The sequence below is a fragment of the Coenobita brevimanus genome, chromosome 55, assembly GCF_032717465.1.
Source record: "Coenobita brevimanus isolate Jiangsu-jjx chromosome 55, ASM3271746v2, whole genome shotgun sequence".
In the NCBI taxonomy this organism is placed as follows: Eukaryota; Metazoa; Arthropoda; class Malacostraca; order Decapoda; family Coenobitidae; genus Coenobita; species Coenobita brevimanus.
The window spans coordinates 57,694,190-57,719,205 of record NC_137008.1 but is presented as its reverse complement, the minus strand read 5'-3'; the positions used below and the strand labels follow the sequence as shown (position 1 = coordinate 57,719,205).

The following is a 25,016-nucleotide window of genomic DNA, read 5'->3' as shown; positions in this document are numbered from 1 at the left end:
AGTGAACTGTGTATGAAAACAGTGGTAATGTGGTGCTGCTTAATGCCCTGCTGTAACCCTTTTAAGCTACGGTGCCAACTATCATGCTCAGATCAGTTTATCATCAATTCACCTGCCTCAGTGAGCAAGAACATAACTGTGCTGCTGACTTATGGGAACTTCTGTAACACTGTCAAAACATCTTGGTGATGTAATCTACGTTGTCAACCCTCTGTACGTTATTTCATCTTGGTAGTGGCCTAATGTACTCACGTTTATTACAATTAAATGGATGTTAGTGTCTTGTAGCTGCTTAACTGAACAACTCCAGTGATAAGGAGCTCATCTGTGCCATAGTTTAAGTACAAAATAATATATCTATAACAATAACTTTCTATGTTTCTGTGTTTGAGTAAAGTACCCAGTACTTACTCTTAAGTAAATTATACAAAAGGAACTTTGTGAATTTTATCAGTATTTTACTGAGGTCTTTCCCAGGTTATTTTTCTCTCTGAGTTTACTGATGTCAAATTACCTCATTTGCAGTAAATGCAAGATAAAATCAGTCCAGTTGTATAGAAATTTTAAAAAATCTAAAATTCTTGTACAGTATATATTTTTATATTTTTAGGGAATGGGGAACATTCTCTTAATAAAATATATGATTGAATCTGATGTGTCAAATGACACAGTTGACTGTGATACTGAGATTTAAGGTGCTACAGCCAGCTGGTTGTGTTGGATCCATTGTAAGTACACAAGGTAAAAAAAAAATTATCGGTGCACATTTGGCCCAAAACAATTTGACGCCACGGATGGCTGATTCTAGACATTTTTTATGATTTTTTTCCCCCTTGTTGTCAAACATGCGTACATAAGTATGTCACAGAAAGGTTTCATATGACAATTTATGGTTGATATTGTTACTGGATGCATAATCAGATAATAATCAGTTAATTTTCCAAGCACTACACAAGCTATATTGATCATTTTGGATATCTTCGTATCCCTGCTGCGTGATACTTTTTTTTACCTTGTGTACTTGTATGTTAATGATTTGGATATCTTCGTATCCCTGCTGCGTGATACTTTTTTTTACCTTGTGTACTTGTATGTTAATGATCACTTTGAAGCCTTACTCTAATGAAAGTAAGTGCAATCTATATACTGCCAAATGTACCCATGCATTTATGCTATGGATATCAAATACTGCATTAACACAGCATTCTATGTGGTGTCTTCATTCAGCTGTTGTAAAGTTTTGTTGCTGTACTGTTAAACTGCTTTCTATATAATACTGTGCTAAGCAGTTGGTGGTGGTAATCTGAGAACAGACAAAGGCAGTCTTGGAAATACAGTAAACTCTCAGTTATCTGTCACAATATCCGGCCCAATGAAACATCCAGCGCTGCTGGCTTGGCTCTATTAATGCAATATCAAGCTAAATTATGCAATATCCAGCATCAAAACGGGACATAACCAGCGGTTCTATGCAACAGCCGGTGTCGAGGTATATCAACCGGCTCGTAAACGGTAGACGACTGGCACTATATTACTGTATTTTATATTACTTTATTGTACTTTATGCTTCATTATTGTCATGTTTTACTTGTGGGAAAGTTTTTAGGATAGTGGGCCGAGACGGATAATAACGCAGTATCTGGCTCGGCGCCGAATACTGAGCTGATGGGGGGGTGGGGTACTGTGTAATACCTGGCATAGGGCTTGGCTAAATTACACCAGATAATTGAGAGTTTACTGTACTACTTCAATTGTTCCTGCTGTGTCTCTGAGTGTGACAGTTTTAACTCCATGTATTTACTTACTATGTCATATAACCCACATTTAATCAGTATCCTGAATGTATCCTGAATACTGTACACTGCAACAAAGCTTTAATTACTGTAATATTAAATATTTCATAGCTCTCTATACAATGGTCACTGACATTTCTAATACTACTGTATATGGCTGAATGTTTCTTTTATGCAATCCATTATTATTATTTTTATATATGTAATTTACATATTCTCCTACAGGTAGTCCTCATACAGTCATCTTTATTTATTAAACTGCTTATCAGCACTTGATTTTATTTACTGTATTTAAAGATATTTTTTTTCTTTTTGTAAGCATAAAATATCCTCCATCATTAGCCACAGACATATGTATCATTTACATAATACTTTACTGAAACATGTGTATTTTGCCTGCATATATTCCAGGCTTTAATTAAGGTCTGTCAGTGATTTTTTTTTACACATACCATCCCATCCACTCCATACTACTGCTGCAATGGAGTTCACCAGACACTGTCTATTTATTATCTGATTGTCATATATCACACATTCATTCATGCTGGTTGATATATCACACATTTATTCATGGTGGTTACAACCAAACTCCATGAAATCTCACCCTAGTTTTACCTGACTAAACTTCAGTCCTTCAGTCCATGCTGAACCACCTTCAAGCAAACAGTACAATAAACCCTTTTTCTTTATCTTCCTCTTTGCTATTACACTATATGCTGTCCTTTGACTTATATATGCATCATACAACCATTTAGCAATCTGCCTGCTTGTCAAGCACTGTGACAAAATTATGAGTACTTTATTTCCATTTGAATTTAAAATGGCCACATACTGTTTTCATATCCTCATGACAAAACCTACAAACCATGTCATTTATTCTGTTCAGTTTATCAGCCAATTACCTAAAACAATATACTGTATATACCTGGTGCACATAACACTTATCAGTGCCTTTTCATATATTACCCATGAACAGTCTATGGGACAGTCAAAGTCAGAGGTTCCTCAACACTTTCTCTACATTGTGCCAAAACCTACAATACACTGTCAGGGTGGACGAGTGGTTTAGCATTGCTGACTGTAAAGCTGCCGGCCCATTAGTGACCAGGTTCAAATTCTGGTGCAGGCAGCAGGCATCACTTGATTCTGGTACCCAAACACCCTTTAAGGGTTGGTAGGTAAAATGAGTACCTACGGTATCACCTCGAGGAGGTAGCTTTGGTAACCTGGAAGGTGCAACAGTCTTAAATCCCAGGATATTGGGCGAAAAACCCACTACAGGCTCAAAGGCCTACATTACAGAGATGAACATCATGGTAAGATGCCTCATGGCATCTGCCCTGACCTCTGCTTTCACCTTTAATAGTCAAAGGGGTTGAAGTCTCACTATATAAGTTCAAAACCCCAGATGTGTCGAGGACCTGTTAGCTGTGACTGTGCAGTTATTAATCCTTTGATATTAGTGTAGCATATTTGTAAACAGACAGCTGGGATTCTCAGATTTATGAAATAATGCTTTCCATACAATATAGTCCAGAATTCCAAAATTATGACAATGTAGTCTAACTTATGACCTCTGCAATGGATGTAAATACCATAACAAGCTCATACAATACTGGTAATATGTGGTGAATGTTTAACATCTGACCAAACCACGTTTTGGGTACCCTACTGTCCAGGGTAATATGAAGAGGATGGGGTGGAAGGGGGTCTAAAATGTTCTGTCTTAGCCTATGATTCCAGACATATGGACTACCCAGTATATATGCAGCTTGAACCCTGATGATGTTACAACACAGTATTTAGTTTCTATAGCTTTGGAAGAGGGTACAGAAACTAACCATCAACACACAGTCATGGTCCTATTAAGGCATCAAACATCTAGTGGCAACAGCTGCATGGCTGGCTTTAACCAAACCTACTGTTTTATCATAAAATACTTTTTTTTTTTTTTTTTTTTTTTAAATACTGTGAGTGAAAAAGAAGTGTGTGGCAATAATAGGGGCATTTGTCTTCTTAGTGTAATAGGAAAAGTATATGGTAGGATACTTATTGATCGAGTTTGGGAAATAACAGAGGAATTACTGTACTTGGAGAACAGGGAGGTTTTAGGAAGGGAAGAGGTTGCGTAGATCAGATATGCATTCTTTGATCTTTAGTGTAAAAGTTTATAGAGATGTACTGTATTACCTTTTAGACTGTGCTTTTGTCTGACCCTTACTAAGTAACTTACAATGCTTCATTCTGATAAAGATACATGTATCATAGTAACTTGCAGTGTGACAGAAAAATGATGGAACAACACAATGCCAGATTATCGGGAAGTTGTTATAACAGAACACTGCAGCAAATTACAATAACACAAGGTTCTACTAATACAGTAATAAAAACAAATACTGTATAAGAATTCTATCTCTATAGTCTCCAACACAGTATCCTTCACTTCTACAACAACAAATCTACTGATAGAACTACCAAAGAAGAGCTTACAGTGTCCCATAAGGTGAAGTAATCTATCTTCACTCTACCAAGCTTGGAACCAAAAGTGTACCAAAATAATCATTTTTCTAAACTATGAATAAAGACTTGTGCTAAGGTAGCCAACCACATTGTTACAAATCACTAACTGATGCTGCATAGTTAATAGTCATTTCTGTACTACTTCAAATTATTCATGTTAACATATATAAAATGTATTCACAAATACTGTACAGATTAACTGCTCTAACAAACCATCAACTCTCTCCATTTTTTTCTTTATATTTTCTGGACATAGGAGTTACTAATGAAGGTGATTTAGTCAGTAGATTAAGAGATTTTGCATGTTTCTTTACCATTAATTGCCATCATCTCACTGCACATGAGCTGGAATCAACTGGAGTAATCTGTAAAACTATGGTCATATCACAGTCATAATATCCAACAACTGCACAACTCTCTGATTCAACTAATATCCAACATACTGATATTCTCAGTAAAACAATGGGGCTCTGTTGAGGCAATTTTGGACAGTGTACTCTAAATTCCGATTTACTTTTGTGTTATTTCCACATCGGTTTTCCTGTCACATTCCGATAATGGTTTTAGGAATTCTTTTTACAGTGTTACCTAAGTGGTACTGTACAGCTGTGGATATTAATACCAACCCATTTCTTCATGGTGACGAGACAGCAAGTCATGACTTGAAACTCGTTAATGTAATCTTTCGTGTTCAACAAACTTTTCAGCATTATATGCAAAACAGTGTCGCAACTGTGGACCGATAACACTGTTCACAACCGTACCCTCCAAACTCTTTAATTTCCTCTGTGACCAAGGTTGTATGACTTAATGAGACTGTGCAATATCTGAAAAGTAGTTAAGGATTTCCTCTATTGAGAACTCTAAGGAGATCATGGCCCCGGGATAGCAGCGATGGATCAGGTCTTCAATCAGCTTGTACTGCCGGATAAACTCCTCCTGCATTGCCCTCCACACCACCTAAAACAAACCATTATTTCACCTTATGCTCAGTCATAACTATACAAGCTAATCTTGCTAACACAGTGACTTACATTTAATACTTTTACAGCACAGACATGGTAAAAGTTTGTCAACAATTCTCTTTTCTACTTCCTCACATTCCTCTGCTGGTTATTATTCCAATGCTGAAAGAAACTTGGTATTTTTCTCATCTCATAGAGCACGCTCTTTGGTGTGATGGATCAGGGAGGAAAGAGGTGGATGTGTCCTCAGGGTGAATGAGGCACAGTGAAAGAGCAAACAAACTTTTGTCACTGAATGTACTTCTTCCAAACTCACATAAATGTTAACTACCTAAGTCACTATCACTGATGAGCAAGGATCACAATTATTTCTGGTGCCTGGTTTTACCCTGAATACACTAAACAAGTGATGGGTATGACAGAAATATCATCACCAGGTTACTTTGTCATTTGTGTACATGCCTCTCACACTCAGTTTTGCTTTATGTTCAAGGCCATTTTCTTATTGGCAAAAGCAATTCTGCAGTATCTCTATCTTGGCAAAGTTTCTCTCCTTATACTAAATTTTCTCTTGTATGTCACTTATATCTGTTTAAAATCATAACAGTTTTTGTCAGCAAACAAGATGATTACAAATGTAATATGCAAAATAAAATGAGGAAGAGTCATTACAAAACCTCTTAAGTTACTTTGAAATATGCCTCTAACTGATGTACTCCACTACTCTCTTCCATACCATTAATATGAATGTGGTGCAAAGGTGAACAGGGTCACCAATGCAGTGAGGGATGCAGGATTTCAAGCAAATGTGTCCTTTGTGTTAGTGCTGCATTAGTAAATAATGCAAATATACACATTCAACCAACAGTCTACATTAGAGTAATTCTGCTCGTTCAAAGGTTTACTTCTAGAAGCCTACATCTAAGATGATGTTTGAAATTATGAAACCTACATGCAAAATAAGAAAACACAAAATTCCTGGGTAATTAACAATACTAGCATGCAAGCAGAATTATAATCAACAGTACGTACCACCATGCAATCAAAATTACAATATCTACCTATTCCTCCCTGCTTCCACACTGCCAAGACTACACTTCCATACCTTTAAATGATGCTAAACATGTCAGAAGTTTCTTGTAAAAAAAAAAAAATCGAAGTCTTATCATGGCAAAACTATAGACAAGGTTAATGAGCATTTATAAGTTTGACAATACAAGCCTACTATTACCACTTAAGATAAGGCAGGGATGAGTTATGCTTTAGAGTTTCGGTTAAAAATTTTCAGAGTATCTGTTGCATTTTTTTTTTTTTTTTTTGTTATAGTGTGAAGTCCATGATTCACTATAAAAAAAAAAATCATATGTGGTCATAAATTCTATAAGGAACCCCTATACAGGGGTTGGACATGGAACAGATGATGTTACCCACTGACTGGACACTTAAACAACTGACAAAACTACTTAATGACTTCCCAGTACTTTCAGAGAAAGTAGTTTATTTAGGAAGCTGTGCAGTATTAAGTAACTCTCTGACATGGTGAACTGTAATCATAAAAGTTTTATGTCACTCAGTGTACTTGCTTTTCTTATTTCTTTGTCCTCTCTTCCTTCCTTCCTCTTCTGTCTTTCATTCCTTCATTCTTTCCTCTTTCTTCTGCCTATGAGTGACTTTACACTCCAACTTCAGTCTTTCTTTCCACTTCCTTCTGCCAATGGGTGACTCTACACTGAGATACAAGCCAAATGGTTTCCTGTACACCAGGAAACCATTTACTGTGCTGCATGGTAACCATATAACCAAATTATGGCACATGGTGGTTTAGTGGGTGATTAAGGTGCTACAATTGGATTCAGCCTGTGTAGGTTTATATCCAAGGGGTGGTTGGGGTTTATTGCTCACGTAACGCCATTCAGGGATGAGTGAGGCTGGTCACTCTCATCTCAAATGTTGCGACCAACTTGCCTAGCCCCGGGTTCCTACACTCTTGATGGAGTGTCATAGGATTACATGATGGATGGATGGAAGAAAATAAACTTTGGATTTTATATATATATAATTATATATATATCCATTCATCCATCATCCAATTCTACATTGCCTCATGAGGAGTGTAGGAGCCTGGGGATAGGCAGTTGGTCCTGACAGTTAAGACGAGAGTGACCAGTCTCACTCATCCCCGAGTGGCATTAATTGAGCAATAAACCCCAACCATCCCTTGGATATAAACCTTCGCCGGCTCAATCCGATTGGAGCGCACTAATTACAGTACCCACTAAACCACCAGGTGCCAAAATTTGGTTATATGGTTACCACCCAGCATTGTAAATGGTTTCCCGGTGTATGTATAGGAAACCATTTGGTTTGTCACTCAGAGCAGAGTCACCCACAGGCAGAAGGAAGAGGAAAGAATGAAGGGAAGCAAGACAGAAGAGGGAGTGTAAAGTCACCCGCAGGCAGAAGGACGAGGAAAGACTGAAGGAAAGAAAGAAAGAAGAGGATGGAAGGAAACAAGGATGGAGGAGAGGAAAGGGCAGACACCTGAGAGCAGCACTACCGGTACATCGAGCGAGTGGATGGTGAGTGCCCCCACATACCACAAAATATATATATATATATATATATATATATATATATATAATATATACTGGTATGGGTCTGGTTAGTACTTGGATGGGTGATCGCCTGGGAACACCAGATGCTGTTGGCATAACGTTCTCCCTACGTGTCAAGTGGGGTTGGTGGAGGATTGGTGCCCCTCCCTGTAAAACAATTAACTCTAAGCCCTTGGCCACCCTGTTTGGGATACATGGCATCTGGCAATGAATGAATGGATGATGATATATATATATATATATATATATATATATATACACTCAACCCTCGGCTATCATGGGTTCCGCTATAGCGTATCTCGCTATCACGCCTATATAAAAAACTACCCAAATACCTTTATCACGCACTAAATGCCTGCTATTACGCACCACAAATGTTCGAAAATTTAAAAAAGGCCAGGCTCCAGTGCTCCACCCAGCCAACAAAAGCTTCACTCCGTGATTGGTTGTGTGACATAAGCGCCAGCCGAGCACTGATTGGCCGCCTGACCGAGTCTCCTGCCCGCCAAACCATTCAAGTGCGCACCCTCAGACCGTGAACAGTGATAGCGAGAACAATAACCTTTTTTATGATATGACCATGGCCAACGTACCCCCTCCCCGTCCCCCTACCATCACCCAACATATTGCTGCGGCACCTGGCAGGGAAATAAAGAAGAAGAAGAACCTATGTTATGCAGATAAACTGGAAATGTGAAACTTATAGAGAATGGTGAGACCAAGCAAAGTGTGGGGAAGAAACACAACATCAATGAATCAACTGTGAGGGGTATTTATAAGAATCGTGATCACATCATAAAACATGCTCATTTTTAGACTATTATATATTAATATGTGGTACAAAAAAAGGTATCTTAGGGGTAAATATTGAGGTCATGGACCAATTAGAATTATTACCATAAGTTCTTCAATTCGGCTATCACGGTTATGGCTATAGCGCAGCCATAGCGGGACCAATTGGGAGTGATAGCCGAGGGTTGAGTGTATATATGTATATATATATATATATATATACACACCGGTATCTATCTATCTATTGCCAGACACCCCAATCCCGTTTGGGGTGGCCACAAAAATCGCCTCCACGTCGCCCTGTACCCCGCCATTTCACTGCCCCGCTCCCAACTCACACCCCCCTCTCTCATATTCCTCTCCAACCCAACCCTCCATCTCATCCTCAGCCTCCCCCTCCCTCTTCCCCCCTCCACCTCACTCACATACACTCTCTTCGTCAGTCTTTCACCCTCCATCCTCTCCACATGGCCAAACCACCTCGGTGTATTCCTCCTAACGCTTCCTATCACATCCACATCCCCACCACAACGCTCCTTTGTATTCTCATTTGTTAGCCTGTCTCTCCATGTGACTCCACAGGCTCCTCTTAAATAACTCATTTCCGCAGCTCTCACTCTTGACTTGTGTCCTTCCAGCAACGTCCAAGCTTCACTTCCATACGTTAGAGTTGGTATCACAATACTGTCATATAGTAACTTTTTCACTTCCATGCTCACTTCCCTGCTTCTTATCAATGCTTTCAAGGAACCAGTAACCTTTCTTCCCTGCTGTACCCTTTCAAGCACTTCACCCTCCAAACCTCCATCCTTACTCATCACACTACCCAAGTACTTAAACATACTCACAATTTCCAATTCCTCACCATCCAACCTCGCTGTGCATTCACTGACTTCACCTCTCTCAAAGACCATCACTTTACTCTTCCCTACATTCACCTTTAGATTCCGTTTCTTACGCATACTCTTCCCTACATTCACCTTTAGATTCCGTTTCTTACACATACTCTTCCCTACATTCACCTTTAGATTCCGTTTCTTACACACTCTCCCAAACTCATCCACCAAGCCTTGCAGCTCTCCTTCGTCTTCATTCAACAACACAGTATCATCTGCAAACAACAGTACAGGGAGTTTCCAAACGCTACCCTCTCTCACCAGGGCCACTCCAACATCCACTACCCTACCTTGTACCTCTTTTATTACCCCATCCATGTACAGATTGAACAACCATGGAGACATGACATCCCTGTTTCAACCCAACCTTCAAAGAGAAAAATTCAATCAGTTCACCATCGACATGCACTGCAGCCTTAGCACCATCATACATACTCTTCACAGCATTCAACAACTTCCCATCTACTCCATATATTCTTAATACTTTCCACAATCCTTGTCTATCCACCCTGTCATATGCTTTCTCCAAATCCATGAAAGCCGCATTCAACTTCTTTCCCTTCTCTAGAAACTTTTCCACTAGAGATCTAAGAATGAATATCTGATCTACACAACTTCTTCCCTTCCTAAAGCCTCCCTGTTCTTCTCCAACTAATTCCTCTGTTCTTTCTCTAACTCTGTCAATAAGTACCCTACCATACACTTTTCCTATAATACAGTAATAAGACAGATTATATATATATATATATATATATATATATATATACCAGTAGAGAGAGAGAGAGAGAGAGAGAGACAGGGGCTATGCAAGATGGTCCTGACATTTAAGATGAGAGAGACCAGCCTTACTCATCCCTGAGAGGCATTACGTTAACAATAAACCCCAACCATCCCTTGGATATAAACCTGCACCAGCTCAATCTGATCTGAGCACCTTAATTACCCACTAAACCACCAGGCACCAAATTTTGGTTATACGGTTACCACCCCCAGGAGTAAATGGTTTCCTGGTGTGCAGGGAACCATTTGGCTTGTCAATAATTATCATGAAATACATGGTTTTCTTTAGTTAAGTGTCCTCTCTAAGAGGAAATACAAGGAGGCCATTTCCCCAGGAAAGCCCACATAACAAAGTCAAAAGTTATTTAGGTAATTATAATTCTCAACAGGACTCTCTCTCTCTCTCTCTCTCTCTCTCGCTTTTCTTGGTTTTCCTTTTCTTCTTTCTAACATTTGTTATTATGCCTTCACCACTTATTTCTGGGCCATAAGACCTGAAACATATAATGCATATATCTGGGCCTGTTATCTCGAGACATCTTACTCAAACTTTCAACAAAGGCCTTAAAAATATTACAGCCCATCAAATATTAAAAGATGGGCAAAGACCTACCAAAAAAGATGGATGCTGAGCTATCAGATGCAAACAATTACTCCAATAAAAAGACACGTTCACTTCAGCTTGCAAGCGGTTATGATGCAGGGCGAGTTGAATTCATGCATGCCCTCTAGTCCTTTATAAACGTATGAGAAAACAGATCTTCGTAACCTAATGGGGATACTAAACCAAATGCAAACTTTGGGAAATGTCAAGCATTTCCTCACAAACACTGCCTGTCAAGTCCTTAAAAGCATCAAAATTAAAATAAGTAATGCTGGAAGCAGTATGGACAATCTAAGAAAAATGTGAAAACTTTCATCTCAGACCATAAAATTTACAAACACATATAAAAGCGGTTCATATGCACTACTGATATAATGCAAGAAATCAAGCTTCAAAGCACAGTACAAATCAAGATATCAAAAGTAACAGAAGATGCACAGATGCATACCCATACACAGAAATTTCAAGCTGCAAATTATGTCCCTTGGCAAGACAAAATATTAGGAAGCACAGAAAAGCTATTCATATGCACCACTGATATCAATGCAAATAATAATGCTTCAATGTAGAAATGAACTAGATACAGCAAAAATATAAAACTTATGCACAGACATACCGGTATATGGATACTTCTAAAAGCTGCAAAATCACACTGGCAAAATGTACCATATGAGGACATAAAAACATGGCAAGGCAAACCTGAAACTGTGCTGGGAAACGCAGAAGATATAGATGAAAATGATCAAAAACAGCTGAAAGGGGTGGTTGTTCATAATCATCATCACCATCTAAATCTACACCATTCAAGTATTCCAACACACGAGTAGGATCCATGTATGTACTGTGCGGCAAAAGGAAATCACAGAAGCGAAAAAGCAACTACTAACAAAGATCTTAAAGAAACTTCCCATACCATACATCCACTCACTTCAACATTCAAGCTTTCAAAATTCTCATCAGTGAAATGGTGTGTTATTACCAAAGCAATTGAATAAGTATTGCTTTTGCTCAATTTGTGCATCAGTCACCATAGTTAGGTTCAATAACAACTGTGTGGAAAGAGTTTCCACTCTTGGGCCAAATAAAATTAACCCTTCCCTAATCCAACTCCATGCTTGCAAGGTGATAAGCAAACATTCAGCACTGCTTGTATTAATACTTTAACTATCAAGAGTGGGGATTTGTTTGTGTACATCATTTCAATGTGTAACTTACAACTATCAGTAATGGACTTTGAAATTTATATAATTCTCATATACTTACGAATCATGTAATACTGTATATAATTCTCATATGCTTACAAATCATGTAATACTGTAGTCACATATGCTAACCTAGAATTATGCTCCATGAGCACAACCTTTCGGGTGACCACTTACCTGAAGTAGGTTTCCCTCTTCTGAAAGGTGCTTCTCCACTTTTTTGTACAACTGCTCCAGACCCTTCTTCACCTCCTTCCCTGGGTACTCCCTGCAGCACAACATATGTATCCATCAATTCAGTACAATACAATACTGGACATTAGTGCACCTGCTACTACTGTTATTACAATCCCCATGAAGGCTGAGTTAACATACACACCAATCTTTTTACACTGTAGGCTACTGTACTTTGTATTTTAAAACAGAATATAGTTATGAGAGAATAAAATACACTGTAATTCTATTACATGTCTTTTTGACAGCCTTACCTTTCTTACAATGTTCAGCAGTTACAAGCTATCGGCAAAATCTTGTTTTACAATCAACTGACTTCCAATCGTTTGCAAATACAGTACAATCTTAAGATTTTAGCACCATTTCCAATGTACAATCACCATTATCACTTATATGATTGCCACAATCCCCTACAATGCCTCAGCAGTCACTGACACACAAGCCTACAATCATCTGTCAGTTCAAAGATGACCTTTTAACTCTGTTACTCTCAGGAGCGTCAGTGGCCGAACAACAGTGTGGTGTTGGAATTAAAGCAGCAAGTGTGGTTAACTGTTATAACTACCAGTTTAGATGAAATGGAAACTTATTTTTATACTTAAGTTGTGCGACTGACCAGTTCATGAAACATATCTCCATTACACCCGTTATAATGTGTTCGATTTACTTGTCATCACTGCTCGACTGGTTTGCCAGCAATGCATCCAATTGTAATATGAGGGTTGCCTGTACCACAGTAACCCCCTAAAATTACCTTTTCCCCAGCACAAAGGCACAGCCTTCTTCCACTCCACTGGAAAAGTTCCACTAAACGAAGCCTACTCATATGTATATTCCAACAATTACAGAGTTTTATTTAGTTCCATCTGCTCCACATGATTATTTCTGTATATACAGTACTCGGCAACACCTGTTCCCATCTCAGTCTTTAACCTCTTCACACCATTCATTCCTTCCAATAGTGTCACATTCCCAGGCACCAGATTCTTTCTCTGTGCATCACTAACACCAATCATGTTCACCATTCCTCTGCTGATCCCATTTATCAGCCTTTCACATTGCTCTTTCAATCTCTCCTCATTTCACTTTCATTGTTAGTATTGTTCCACTCTCATCCTTTATATCTGTTAGTATTGTTCCACTCTTATCCTTTATATTTTCATAGTTTTTTTCAACCCCCATTCTAACATTTCTGCACTTCTCTCTCATTTCACTTCCATTTGTTAGTACTGTTCCACTCTCATCCTTTATATTTTCATAGTTTTTTCAATACCCATTCTAACACTTCTGTGCTTCTCTCTCCAATGGTTTCTCTTCATCATACATTAATTTTTCTTCTAATTTTTTTTTTTTTTCCTATTCTTCATATACAGGGATTTCCTTCTTTCTTCGCCTGAACTCGATGAATTCAAACCACTTCTTTCCTTATACCTCGGCTGCTCTTTCAGCCACCACGTCCCATCAGCTATATCTTTCAATAATACAGGTAATCTATATCCATGCAACATCAAACAGAGCTTTAACACTCCTAGCTAAACTCTCCTAGCATGCACTTCATTCATCATCATCCAGACCTCCTTTCCCACCCTAGGGCAGAGTGAGGCATAGCAACATCCAGACAGCCTAAGTTTGTCCAAATCAATGGGCCGCACTTCCATTCACTCATCATTCAAGCCCACAGAATCCTGGCTCCATCAGATAAGCCCAAAAAATTTCACCACGTTCTGTTGCCTCACACATACCTATCTGACAGAGCCAATCCGAATGCTATCACATTAAAAAGGGGTAACAAATCCCTGGTTATGCGCTTCTCTGCACAAAATTCATCCAGCCAGCTTGATCTCTTGTCAGTCCTTTACCTTTACCAACTTCAATAACGCCCTTCCTCACACACTCAGCCACCATATCCCTCCACCCTCTTCTTGGCCTCTATTGCCTCTTCCCTCCTTCAAATTCACTCAAATATACCTTTCTTACCACTCTATTGTTATTCATTCTCTTCACATGACCATACCATCTCAGTACACTCTCTTTGATTCTGGTGTCCACGGACTTCCTCACTCCCCATCTTTCACGAATCACATTATTCCGTATTCTATCCACTCTCTGTGCTCCACATACATCCTCAGCAGTGCCATCTCCACTGCTCTTACTCCTGACATTTCATTTTCATGCCACACCATAGTCTCATATCCACATGTTAAAGTTGGCACTAACAGTCCTTCATGTAAGCCTCATGCAGCTGCAACTATCATGCCTCTACTTTTTATCAAAGCGTTCATAGCACCAGCTACTCTCCATCCTTGAGTCACTCTACTTTCCACTTAGTTTGCACATTATCCTCTCTTTTCTATCACTATACCCAGGTATTTGAACTCTCTCACCAATTACAGTCTCTCTCCATTCACTGTACCATCACACTGGGAGCCACCTTCTCTCTCAATAACCATCATACTCTTTTCTACATTTACTCTCAAAGCATGATGCTCACACACATCTACAAAACTCTGCACTAGTCTACTAAGCTCTTCACAGTTTCCAAATCCATCTGCTCCCAATTCAATGACAATAACTGCACCACTAAGCTCATTTTCATCTGCCCTAGTTTTGTTTCTAAGCTTCTCTATTCTTAATTCTTCACTCTGAGTATCCTTACTGGCAATAAATAAACCTAATTAAGATTGTATGTATGCTCCTGCAACATTAAAAGCATATATGGTACCATATCATGAGACCCTTCTTGTGACAGTTTCTGGACTAGGAGAGGAAATCCCATTATCATTTTAGACTCACAGAGCAGTTATATTACCAAACATATAGTAAAATCTGGATTTGGATATGAAGTTATCTTATCAATAACCCCCTTCCCCCCAAGACTGAATGCAGAATACTTACTTGATAACTTTCCTGAGCTCCTGCTTACTGTATGCTAGCTGGTAACCAACCTCAGACTCCTTCACTCCGCTTGCAACCTTAGCCGAGACTCCATCAAAGAATTGATTGAGTTTTTCAAGAGGCCGGCCAAAATACTGAGTGACATAGGCAGCTAGAGCCTCTTGGTACCGTTGTTTGGCCTCCTTCTTCTGTGCATCCATTCCTGGTAGTTTGAGTTGAGACATGAGTTGGTGGAGCACATGGTAGTTTTCCATCTTTATTACTTCTGGGGGGGTTTTCTGATGATCCATGGCAACTTTTGGGATGTACTCAAACATGGCCATCACCAGTCTGACATACCATTTGTCCAGGTCCGCACGACGTTCACTCTTCTTGAACACATTTTCTGCTGTCTTAGCAAACTCCTCAAAATTGGTGACGAAGGGAATAATACCACACTTCTTCCTTGTTACCCGGCACTCCTGTATTGACTGAATTTGCAAGTTCATGAATCGGTCAAAATTGCGCTTTGCTTGGACAAGACAAGACCCAAATGTTGTACTTAGGAAAGACCCAGTGTCCTCTGCAGTTAGCACATGCTCACTTAACCTTACATATATATAGAGACAGCAGTACGAGTCAGCACGATCGTAGGTATTGATGAAGGAAGCCAGCTGCTGCTCAAGGGTAGTGAAAAGTGCCCCCATCATGGATCGCACTTCCCTGTTCACTTGCCGCCCGATCCCTGAACCTGGGGTACCGACATTACCCCCCAAGGTGATTGTTGACCCACTGCTCTCCTCACTGCCACTGGACCCTGGAGTGCTAGCCAATGATGACGGAGCTTTTTCAGTCCCAGCAGCATTGAGGTTAAAAAAGGCAATGCAGAATTCTTGCTCAGCCAAACACACTGGCTGCAGCTCACTAAGCACACGTTCAAAGATTTCATCAAACTTCTGACGCTCTTGCATGTCAAGCTCTGAACCCCATTGATCTCTGTCAACACCCAATAGAGCCCCAGTGCTTGTCGTGCGTGTGCTCAGTGTCTGAGCTCCATGTTTGATCTGTGATGTTAATTTCCCTGCCACACCTGACATGCCAGGGATATCCTGGCTAGACCCACCACTGCCCCTCAGCCGGCGTCCACCAGAAATACGCTGCCGGGCTTCTTCAAAGAACAGTCGAATATCACGCTCATACAGTTTGCTAATGGAGGAGGCATAAGTTTTGTTGAGGTGCTGGTAAGCTCGATGGTCAAGGTTGCGAACCCAGTGCATCAGTGGAGTGTAAGGCTGCAACTCAGAGTGAATACTTCCATGCCGAGGCAACGTCAGTTGCTCTGCATGTAAGCTAAGTGTCTCCCCAGGGTCATTACCTAAGTGGATGAACAAGTTGTTGAGATGTCTTGAAACAATCTGGCTGAACCTTACCCTTAACTTATCAAATCTCTTCTTTTCATCCTGAACTGCCTGTAGCTGAGTCAGATGTTGGGGTATGGGAGCATTAATCACGGTCTGAAGTAATTCTGCAGCACGGATGGCTTGGGACAGACTATCAGCTTTGTTTAAGTCAGGCTCACATAAGTCTTTCACATAGTTCCTTGGAAAGTCCAGCTGAGAGATTAGTCTGTCCAATTCTTCTAAAAGTTTGATATTATTAGCATTGGTCTGCTCAATCGATGTATTTTTGTCTGCCATCTTCTCTATGGAATCTTTTACATGCTGAAGTATTTCATCATAGGAATCTAGTCGGGCTTCTATCTTTTCTGCCTCACTGTAAGCTGCATCTATCATCTTCATAAGTGCCTCCACCTGGGCTTCTGAAGCCATCATGCTGTGAATATTGGCACCATCCAGCACTGATAAATCTTTGGAGAGCTGGTCAGCAAAAGCTTCTGCATTGCTGACAGCCGAATCACACTGTTCCATCAGACGCTCCAGGTCCATTTGTTCTTTCTCTGAGAGTGCCCTGTAGTCTCCTCCATCATCATCATCCAACACTCCATCAACAGTATCCAGTGCTGTAAGACCAGAAAAGAGGTTAGAAAGTGAGGCTACTCAAGTTCTGCATACTCACCTTCAAAGTGTTGGAATAAACTTAACCCTCACATAATGAAAACATGTTTAGTTTGTTCTTGCAGTTACCAAACAATTTTCATACAGCTCTGGGGAAACATTTTTAAAGTGAGGGAAACTATGAAAGTCTAACACCTTAAAAAAAAAAAAATAATAAAAAAAAACTAATCATTCATCATCAAGATCAATGTTCATTTATAAGGACTCAAACATGCTTGCAGGTACCAGTCTCGGTCACCTAAAGGCAGCTCTCCATGCTGCTTGATCTCTAGCCGCCTCGGTATTCAGTCCCTCATCACTGAGATCACACTCTATGGCCCGTATTCTCATCAGTTAAGGAAGTTCCGTAACACCTATTCCTAAGCAATTTATTTCATTACTCCTTACTGTCCCATATAAATCCTTCCAATAACATCATATTCTGTATAAATAACGTACGGAAGGATATTAACCACCCATATCCAAGCATAAATCACTAAGGAAGAGGTGTTAAGGAGCCTCCTTAACTGGCAAAAATATGAGCCATGACTTAAAATTTTTGGTCAGCCTCATGCAACTGCACCCTCTGCAATCACACCTCTCTCAGTCTTATAAACTGTTACCAATTACCTGTCAAAACAGCCTCATATGATGCTATCTGTGGTTTTCTGTCTTTCAGTGTTATTCGCCACCACTGTATATCTGTTCCCACTAAACTGTTTAAAAAACATCTCCTCTAAGGTTATTTAATATGATTCTACATATCATATTGACTTTTCATTCCCGTCAATGGTCATTAAATGAAAACTTTTTTTCTTGCTATAATCAGTTAACTTATTCAGATGACATGTCTCAGTAATGTAGACACTGATATGCACTACCATTCTCTTCTCTTCACCTGTTGTTTGCTGAATTACTCTTACAAACTGTCGTGCTTGTTGGGAAAAACAAAGCAGAAGCTGACCTCTCACCAAGACTGACTGACAGTTACTGCACAGAAATGTATTCCCTTCACCATACCTTATATTCAGAACATTACTGTATTTGGACATAATTCTAACATCTATCTATAGCCAGATGCCATAATTCTGTAAGGAGTGGCTGTATATCTTGAGTTAGTTGTTGCTCCTCTATTTCCACACTTACTTCTCTGGTTCCTGTTACTCAATCCCAGTTGAATAAACTCATCTGACATTAGTTGCTATACCATATTAGAGTCCTGGGCAGAAGAGTTAACATGTTTTCTGAACCTATCACAATTCAAAAATGAGAAACTGGAAGCAATTACAGTATATGTAAACAATATGCTTGTATAAAGTGTGGCTGATAATATGTTGCCATGTGGAACTTCCACACTCTTATTAATGTAAGATAAGAATCACTCGCCTGACATCACCTGAATATATCAACATAAACACCAAGCCGTATGGTCCTGCTGCATGGGTCTGGGCAAGACTTCCCTTTTAACACTTTGCTCTTTAGATTCAACTGCATATTCACAAACCCACTGATTGCTATGATTTTTCTTCACTGACCTAAACTATCTGGTGTTAGCCTGTAGCAGAAAAAGGGTTACTCAAAGTTTTCCCAAGTCTTTGGCTGCTGGGATTTCTCACACCACAACAATTTTTCCACTACCTTGAACAAAATGACTGTTGTTGAGTAAACCTGGTCTGTCTGGCTGAGCAGACCCATCAACTATAGGCAAGCACCCACCCCAACAGGGTCATCCCGTGGAGTGAATGATGTTTCCGTGTGGCAAACAGTGCCTCGCCACAGTGAGACTTGGGTGAGAGTGTACAGGCTTAGTTCCCAGATAGATGTCACATTTGTCTGTCCAACCAGTTAACAGGGGCATCATAGCAGGCTCCATATCACCCCATTATTTCATTATATGGTTACCACCCAGCACTTTAAATTGTTTCCAGGATTACAGGGAGTAGATTGTTGCACCAGCTGATCAGGGGGATACTACAGAGAGGGATGAGAAAGCTGATGAAACGGAGAGGCAGAGTTTGTTTCCCTTGCCTTCAGGTCTGTCCTAACCATCCCTCCTTACTGACTTTTCCAGTGTATCAATCACACATGGAGCAGACCAGCATACTTTCCCAAACACTTTTCTCTTAGTCTCATGAGCTACATGACATGCACTTAAAATACAACATTGTCTATGCATGGAGTGAGAAATGATATGGCACTGTTAATGTACTTTTCAGCTAACTATAAGAGGTAATCATCAATCACCTTTTTTTTCTGGTCCCAGACTTCTCTAAAGGTGAACTCAGCAGATTGCATGTTGAAATAACACTTATCCTGCAACCCACTATCCTCCTTTTGGGGACTAGGAGAAAGATGAGAGATGCTTCTATTACCTAGCAGTGGAGCCACTCATTTATATCAGTGCTACTGCATAAGGGTATCCTTCTGTGGCACAAGAGATACTCGTACATATAATAATGAAATTGAAAAAATCCAGTACTACTATTTCTTACCCATCTGTGGATCTGTACCTTCAAAAGAGACAGACTAACCTGAAGTTGTGACATCTCCACTCTCAGCAAGATTGACATTTTCCTCAATAAGCTCGGCTGGAATGTTAATAAACTGCGGCTTCTGCTTGGGCAGGTAACGGCAACAAAGCTGGACAGAGAAGTTATATTCATTAGTTCCTGATACTTTAATAAAAAAACCATCTCAAATATGTATAAAGTACAGTATACCTATTAATTTATAATCAAACGAGCATGTAATTATGGCAATACTTAAGCCATCCATCACTTATAAACTACCTCAGTGAAAAGTAGTTACAATATATTCCAATATGTAGTGCCACTTCCACAGTCATTCCTAATGCAGTCATCAACAGCCCGCACAGCTCCAAACACACATTTTCATTTTCACAGTTTCCTCCAACCAGCCTTCTGAGACCTTCCTTCAGGGGTTGAATAAGGAATAACCCCTGGTAATACTGGAACATTCTTGGGGAGCATGGAGTCTCCCCCACAGACAAACTTGAATGAAATAAAATAAGAGTCATTGTCTAATGAATATATTTATCAATGTTTTTAAACAAAATACCTGATGTAATAGAGCCAAAATAATCATACCCATTGTAAAGTAAATATCTCACGTTTATGTACTTTAAGACTATAATTTACCTGGATATGTCAACTCATCATTGTTTATGATACTTCAGAACCTGCTGGACAATCCACAACGCATGGACCCATGAGAAATAAAAGAATTGTTGTCTGATGCATATTTTCATAAAAATTTCCTATATCACACATATGATGCAATACTGCAGATAATGTATAGCACAGTTTTTGTTTTCATTTTTAAAGGCCCCAACATGCTTGCATGCATCAGCCTTGGTCACCTAATGGCTGCTCTCCATGCTGCTCGATCTCTAGCAGGCTCCCTATTCAGTCCCTTATCCCTGTGGTCACACTCAATGACTTCACCCCAGGACTTTTATGGTCTACCTCTCACAACCCTACCCCTAATGTTAATACTTCTCACTTTCTGCACCCAATGTCATTCCCCATCCTCTCCACATGCCCAACCCACCTCATTCTACGTCTCCTCATCACAATATCAATACACTCCAGCCCCATCCTAACTCTTAGCTCTTCCATTGTAAACCTAGCCCCCTCAGGCCTTGCACTCAAGGGCGCACTGCACATCCACCTAATCGTTGTCATTTCTGTACACTTGTGCCTGCCAATATACTCTTCCTTTACTGCCCAGTCTTACTACCATACAGATTTATACTCCTAACACATGCCATGTATAAAGATCCTTTAACATGGAGGGAGAGCCCTCTCAGTGTCAGGAAAGGCAACAGCTTCCTGAACTTTTTCCAATCATTCCTCACTCTAGCCACAGAGCTAGCTCCAGCCCCACCTCCAGCACTTAACATGTCTCCCAGACAGCAAAACTCTTCCAAACACTCAAGAGACTCACCAGCAAGATCAACCCCTTCATGCCTGACAATCTCCACAAGCTCTTTTCCAAAACAGTTCACACATGAAATCTGCATTATCTCACAGTCTACCTCTAACAGTACGTACTAGCTACATCTCTTGCGCACCAACTTATCACAAACACTGTAATAGATGGAACTACTTCCCACACCTTTGTGGCATATCACACATGGTCACTCCCTCCTCACTGACAGTACTGCCACCAGCCCTATATACCATCACCTTTGTTTTACCTGCATTTACTCTAAAGCCCTTATGTCCCATACCATCTCTCCACTTCCTAAATCTTTCCTCTGCCTCCCTTTCATTCTCTGCAATCAACACCACCATGTCATTGGCATACAACATCTCCCACGGGAGTCCAATCCTGAAGTAACATGAGAGGGCTTCAAGTACCATGAAAAACAACAAGGGGTTCAAGACTGACCCCTGATGCACACCAACATTCACAGAAAACTCATCACTCAAATCTCCATTCACTCTTAACATGGTGCAAGCACCCACATACATAGCCATAACCACCCTAACCAGCCACTCCTCCATCCCAAGCTTTCTCACTGCCCACTTCAACCACCTCCCTAGGGACTCTGTCAAAGGCCTTCTCCAAGTCAACAAAAACATAGTACAAATGCCTTTTCTTTCCTATATATTTTTCCTGAAGCTGTCAAACAATGAATGTAACATCATGGGTCCCTCTGTCTGGCATGAACTCAAACTGCAACTCATCAATGCTCACTCTTTCTGTAATCATACCCTCTAGGACTCTCTCCATTTCCTGCATTAGCTGGTCCAAAAGCTTTATGTCTATAATATTCTCTTTCCAGGACATCACCCTTCCCCCCGTACACACTTACAATTACACTATTCAGCCAATACTGTAACCTGGAACAACACACTCATATATGATCACATTTATCAAGTTGGAAACTAACCCCACTCCTATATCTCCTGAGGCCTTCAGCATTTCAGCAGTCAACCCAGACACACCTCCTGCCTTCCTCACCTGCATCCTGCCTATTTCCCTGCTCACAGTAGCAGCATCAATCAAAGGCCAAGGGCCAAACACTGAATGTGCTGACTCCAAAACTTCACTGTTCCAGTCAAACTCTTCATTCAACAACCAGTTATAATGGTCTCTCTAGGTGTCTTTAATTATATCCACTGTTAACCACTATCTTTCTTTCATCATGCTCCCTCCACACACTGCTCGCATTTGATATTCCTGTTTTCCTTCTTCCTCTGATTTGCCACCTTAAATATCATATTCTTCCTTTCAACACTATTTAGGTTTTCCAGTAGAAGTCCCTGAGAATCAGATTTTCCACTGTAAACCTCCTTTCTAGCCCTATGCTTGGCAGCCAAGTATTCCTCTTCGTTACCACTCCTTTTCCATTCCTGGAAAAGCATTTTTCCTCTTTAACTGCAAGTTTTACACCCTCATCCCACTACCAAGTTACTTTACATTTTGGGGTTGCCCCTTATCCATCCACACACACTGAACCAGTAACTCTCAGCAGATTGTTCTCGAGTACTCTGCACTGTTCATTAATACTTGTCAGTAACTCCCTGTTCAGCCACCACTCTACTCATTTCATAACAGAAGGCATCCTTTACTGCTTGGTTTGTCATTCATTCATCTAATCCAGTGTTGCCCCATGAGAAGCGTAGGAGCCCAGGACTAGGCAAGCTGGTCCTGACATTTACAATGAGAGTGACCAGCCTAACCCATCCCTGAGTGGCACTGCATGAGCAATAAACCCCAACCACCCCTTGGATATAAACCTACACCGGTTCATTCTGACTGGAGTGTCTCGATTACCCACTAAACCACCAGGCGCCATAATTTGGTTATATGGTTACCACCCAACACAGTAAATGGTTTCCTGATGTACAGGAAACCATTTGGCATGTCACTCAGTATAGTCACCCATAGACAGAAGGAAAAGGAAAGAATGAAATAAAGAAAGACAGAAGAGGAAGGACAGAAAGAAGGAAGGGAGAGGAAAGGGCAGGCACCTGAGAGCAGCACTACACTAGTGAGTGGATGGTAAGGGCCCTCACCTACCACTAACAATTTCCATTTTTTCTGCCTAGGTGCATAGGTCCTCTTTTTCATCACTCACTCCTTAAGCACCATGTCACATATCAATAACTTGTGTTGCTGCACACACTCCTCACTCCCTATAATTTTAACATCCCTCACTAATCTCCTATCAGCCCTCCTGACCAGGAAATAGTCTATCTGCACACACTCCGTACTTCCTGTACCTTTAACATCCCTCACTAACCTCCTATCAGTCCTCCTAACAAAGAAATAGTCTGTCTGGCTGTTATTTCCCTCAGACTCCTATGTAATCAACCTCCTCCCTCTTTTCCTAGTGTGTGCTGCACACAATCATGTTTAGAAAATACCTGATGCTTATGTATTCCACTAAACCCATTACCAAACCAAATCAATTCCTCACCCACTAGATGTTATAAGTAAATATAACTGTGGAGAAGTAACAAATTCAGTTATTTAATAACATCTTTCTTACAACACTCAGACCACCACATTTCAGTTTGTAGTTTGATGATTCAAGCAGGTGTGTGGTGAAGTGTTAGTTAGCCCTTTCTAATGACTTTTTCATTCCTTACTTTTGCTGGCATTGAAGATGTGTGAAGTAGATTTTCCAGTCAAACCATTTACCACATACATCATACTGGAATTTCCAATTATTCTCAACTTATTGTAGGTGCTGGGTGAGGTGTCTTTTCATATTAACAGTTTACTACATCCATGTTCCGACAGCCCACAACTACCAACCCTACCACACAAATACAGGCAGCTGTCCCCATGTTAAGAAGCTCCCGAAAGCCATTTGGAATGACTGTGATATCTGATGGTGCGTTTAGTTCAGGCCCAACCTACTCTCAGACCAGAAAGGTTAGGGACGACTGTGAACACAGACTGTAATAATTGAGTTTGAGACCTTATTTATGCCAACAGAACAAAATATCAATGAAACCAATAACATTCTTTGCGGTAAAGGTAATATTAACCATCTTATGGCATGAACAAGTTTTTTTAACTCAGAACTCAAAAAAGGTAGCAAAATTTAAAAAATGTTGTTGTCTTACCTTCCAAAGAACCTGGATGAAGGCATGCTTGTCTGGTGTGGTGTTAGCAACCCACTTGTACACTCTGTCAAATGTCAGGTCAAGCTCAGCTGTGTCCTGAGGGATTGTAAAAGGCAGGTTAAGCTCTTCAATATGACAAACTTACCTCCTCCTGAATAAAGTCATCTGTTGGTAGCTACCATATAATAAAATCCAGAGACATTTCCTAGGTTATGCAAGGGTTCTGTTCAACTTTGCTAAAGATGAAATTTACCTGTCAGATTTACTTCAACAAAAATCCATAATGAATGAACAGACATACTGTGCACACAGTAATAATACAAATAATGTGAACTGTAGGAGGTGGAGGCACCCACTATCCACTCACTCAATCTAGCACTTGCTACCTTCACATCACTAAACTAAGTGACAAGTGAAATGGCTAGAACATACTGTTCAGTACTGTACACACTGTAACATAATGATAATTAAACAGTACATCTACCCATCCATAATCCAATCCTTTATCACCCAATCAAGAGTGAAGACAGCTGGGAACAGGCAACTTAACAGTCTTTTAAAGGTCTCACTTTCATCAATCC

The 25,016-nt window shown here is 40.1% G+C and overlaps 1 protein-coding gene across 1 annotated transcript in view; it reads right to left on the bottom strand.

Annotated features, from left to right (window-relative positions):
• Positions 1 to 5,103: 5,103 nt before the first annotated feature.
• Sec3 (exocyst complex component Sec3) overlaps positions 5,104 to 25,016 on the bottom strand; it is a 39,834-nt gene continuing 19,921 nt past the window's right edge. The window contains exons 4-8 of the mRNA XM_080273739.1: positions 24,436 to 24,531; positions 19,861 to 19,969; positions 15,297 to 17,295; positions 12,345 to 12,435; positions 5,104 to 5,273 (exon numbers count right to left, since the gene is read on the bottom strand). Coding sequence (XP_080129865.1) covers positions 5,121 to 5,273; positions 12,345 to 12,435; positions 15,297 to 17,295; positions 19,861 to 19,969; positions 24,436 to 24,531 — 2,448 coding nt within the window. The 3' untranslated portion in view covers positions 5,104 to 5,120. The remainder of the gene's footprint in view (positions 5,274 to 12,344; positions 12,436 to 15,296; positions 17,296 to 19,860; positions 19,970 to 24,435; positions 24,532 to 25,016) is intronic.